Source organism: Penaeus japonicus, unplaced genomic scaffold (genome assembly GCF_977035675.1).
Source record: "Penaeus japonicus unplaced genomic scaffold, GWHDUDI00000001_assembly GWHDUDI00000038, whole genome shotgun sequence".
Lineage (NCBI taxonomy): Eukaryota > Metazoa > Arthropoda > Malacostraca > Decapoda > Penaeidae > Penaeus > Penaeus japonicus.
The window spans coordinates 15,974,138-15,976,637 of NW_028234440.1; the positions used below are offsets into that span (position 1 = coordinate 15,974,138).

A 2,500-nucleotide genomic window follows, 5' to 3' on the forward strand; every position below is an offset into this window, starting at 1 on the left:
GTCATTCTACTACATGCCGCACAACCACGTCATGGCTGCGGCAATGTATCTCTTGTCAGGATTTTTGGATGCCTTCGATGGACATGCAGCCAGGATGCTCAACCAAGGTGAGATGCTACCTGTATTCTTGAAAACTATTGTCAATATTTTTTTATTAGGAATTAATTGAGATGATAAGAGATGATCGTACATGTAGATTAATTACTATGTTACAGGTAGATATACAGTCATGACATTTTGTCAAGCATTAAGTTATAGAGAGAGATTTTGTTGTGGTACAGATTTGTAGGATATTTTGTATCTCTCAGTGTTTTTGATTATTTAATTAAAGGATGGACAGATCTCATTGTGACAGATATAAAAAAAAGTGTGGATGAAAATGAATATCATATAATTTTGATGAAAATTTGATTAGAAATACAGTTAGATCTCTTGCATTGTGAAATTATTTATTCTCATGTATGCCTTTTCTGTGTTAGACCTTTTAAAGAATATACTGTTATAATTTTTCATTTTTGTGATAATGGTATTAGCCATATCCCTTTTGACTGTAATCCAGGCATTTGTATAGATATAACATCAGCTGTTTGTAATGTCTGAAAATAACAGGCTATCATGCTTATATTTTGATGTCTTTACCTTCATGTAACAAATTCATCATTCAACAGCTTGGTTCAAGAGCCTTATCATAACACATCTTGATAACTATACAATGATGCTTGTTATGTAATATAGTTACCAATGGAACCATAGGCCAAAAGAATGTAATGTTTTGCTAAAGTGATTACTGGAGGGGTCGACGTCCACTCTTTTATAGGGCTTCTGCCTCTTCCCTCTTGCTTAATGTGCTCTGCTGGTAATATTTAGGCCGTGTGTGAATCGGAGTCTTCGAGAGGGAGATTATCTTGGTCTTGAGGGATTTTCTTTTTTCGTTGCCTTTTCAGTAAATTTTCAATGATGCCTTGTAGAATCTTTTATTATTTCTTCCATTTTGTCTTCTGATGGATAGGTTTCTAACGTAAAAATGTGTTAAATATGTAAGGTGTATACTCATTTCTAATAACATTGTCAATATTATTACCAGCCCTTATAGATAATTGAATTAATAAAACATGTGCATGTATGTGTGTAAGTTATTAATTTTGTACTTTTTATTTCATCAAGCTGCTGCTTATTGATATTATAATAATTGATTTTCCTGTCATCAGGCACCAAGTTTGGAGCAATGCTGGATCAACTGACAGATCGCTGTGGCACCATGTGCTTACTGGTTACACTTAGCCACTTCTACCCGGAATACATGTTCTTCTTCCAACTCTCTATGGCCATCGACATCGCCTGCCACTGGCTGCACTTGCACACGTAAGTTGCCTCGCTGGTTGGAGGTGGTAAGAGCCTCTTGTTCGGGGCAGACTACAGTGTTTTGATTCTGTGGAGCAGATGTAGTTGTTTGGTTGTGAATGGTGTAGTTCTTTTCTGAAATATTTTTGTCCGAGTTTTTGATAGTTTCTTCAATAAAGACAAAGGTGTGCCTCAATTTTATAAAGAATTTGATAAAAGTACAAGTAGCTATAAGTAAATGCCTGAAAAAAAAAATGCATTTGAAGATACATGAACAAGATTTTACAAAGCTCTTTCCAATTTTTCCGCAGGACTGTCATGGCTGGACGCGCAAGCCACAAGTCCCAGGAGGCGAACACCAACCCCCTTCTCCGCATCTACTACACCTCCCGTTCCGTCCTCTTCTTCATGTGCGCAGGGAATGAGCTCTTCTACGCGTCCCTCTACCTCCTCCACTTCACTGAGGGTCCCATCGTTGCTGGTATAGGACTCTGGAGGGCCCTGTCCTATGGCCTCTTGCCCGTGGGGATTCTGAAGCTGGTCTTGGCCCTCATGCAAGGCTACGAGGCGGCCATCACGCTAGGGGGCATCGATGTGAAGGAGAGGCTGGAGACCGTGAGCAAGAACAAGTAAAAGGAGGAGCTCAGGGATGGGAGGTTTCGATTTAGGGGAAAGGCATTCTCCTAAATCACCTTTCTCGTTTCTCTCTCTTATCTTTTCTTTTTTGTTGTTCCTGATATTATTACGGTGAAACCTGAAATTTTCCTTGGATGTGTTTATATGCAGTGAAGTGTATGTTGGGTAATCTGTCAGTTCTTGAAAAGAAAGTAATTCAGGTGTTGAATGTAATGATTTACAGATAATTTATGTACTCATTTTGTCAACCAAAGACCTTTTTTTTTGTTTTGTTTCCTTGTTTCTCTTTGAGTCTTACATGTCAGGTATGTTTAATGCTTACAAATAAACAGGTATTAGGAGAATTGATCCAAGGAATGATGTAAAGAGGGAAAAATAAGTAAACATATTAAGATCCTACAATTTACATGACGTGTCCTGCGACAATAAGTCATTCCCTGATTTTTTTCTCTTACTACGATTCCAGGTATTTATAACGGAACTCGCTTCGGTTGGGCCTAACTTGCGATACCCTGTTTTGCAG

At 38.2% G+C, this 2,500-nt stretch overlaps 1 protein-coding gene across 1 annotated transcript in view; it reads left to right on the plus strand.

Moving 5' to 3' along the window:
• The window catches only part of Pis (phosphatidylinositol synthase), a 5,813-nt gene that overhangs the window by 1,074 nt on the left and 2,239 nt on the right, over positions 1-2,500 (plus strand). The window contains exons 2-4 of the mRNA XM_043031152.2: positions 1-107; positions 1,209-1,362; positions 1,653-2,500. The exon at positions 1-107 is cut by the window's left edge and continues 28 nt beyond it; the exon at positions 1,653-2,500 is cut by the window's right edge and continues 2,239 nt beyond it. Coding sequence (XP_042887086.1) covers positions 1-107; positions 1,209-1,362; positions 1,653-1,974 — 583 coding nt within the window. The 3' untranslated portion in view covers positions 1,975-2,500. The remainder of the gene's footprint in view (positions 108-1,208; positions 1,363-1,652) is intronic.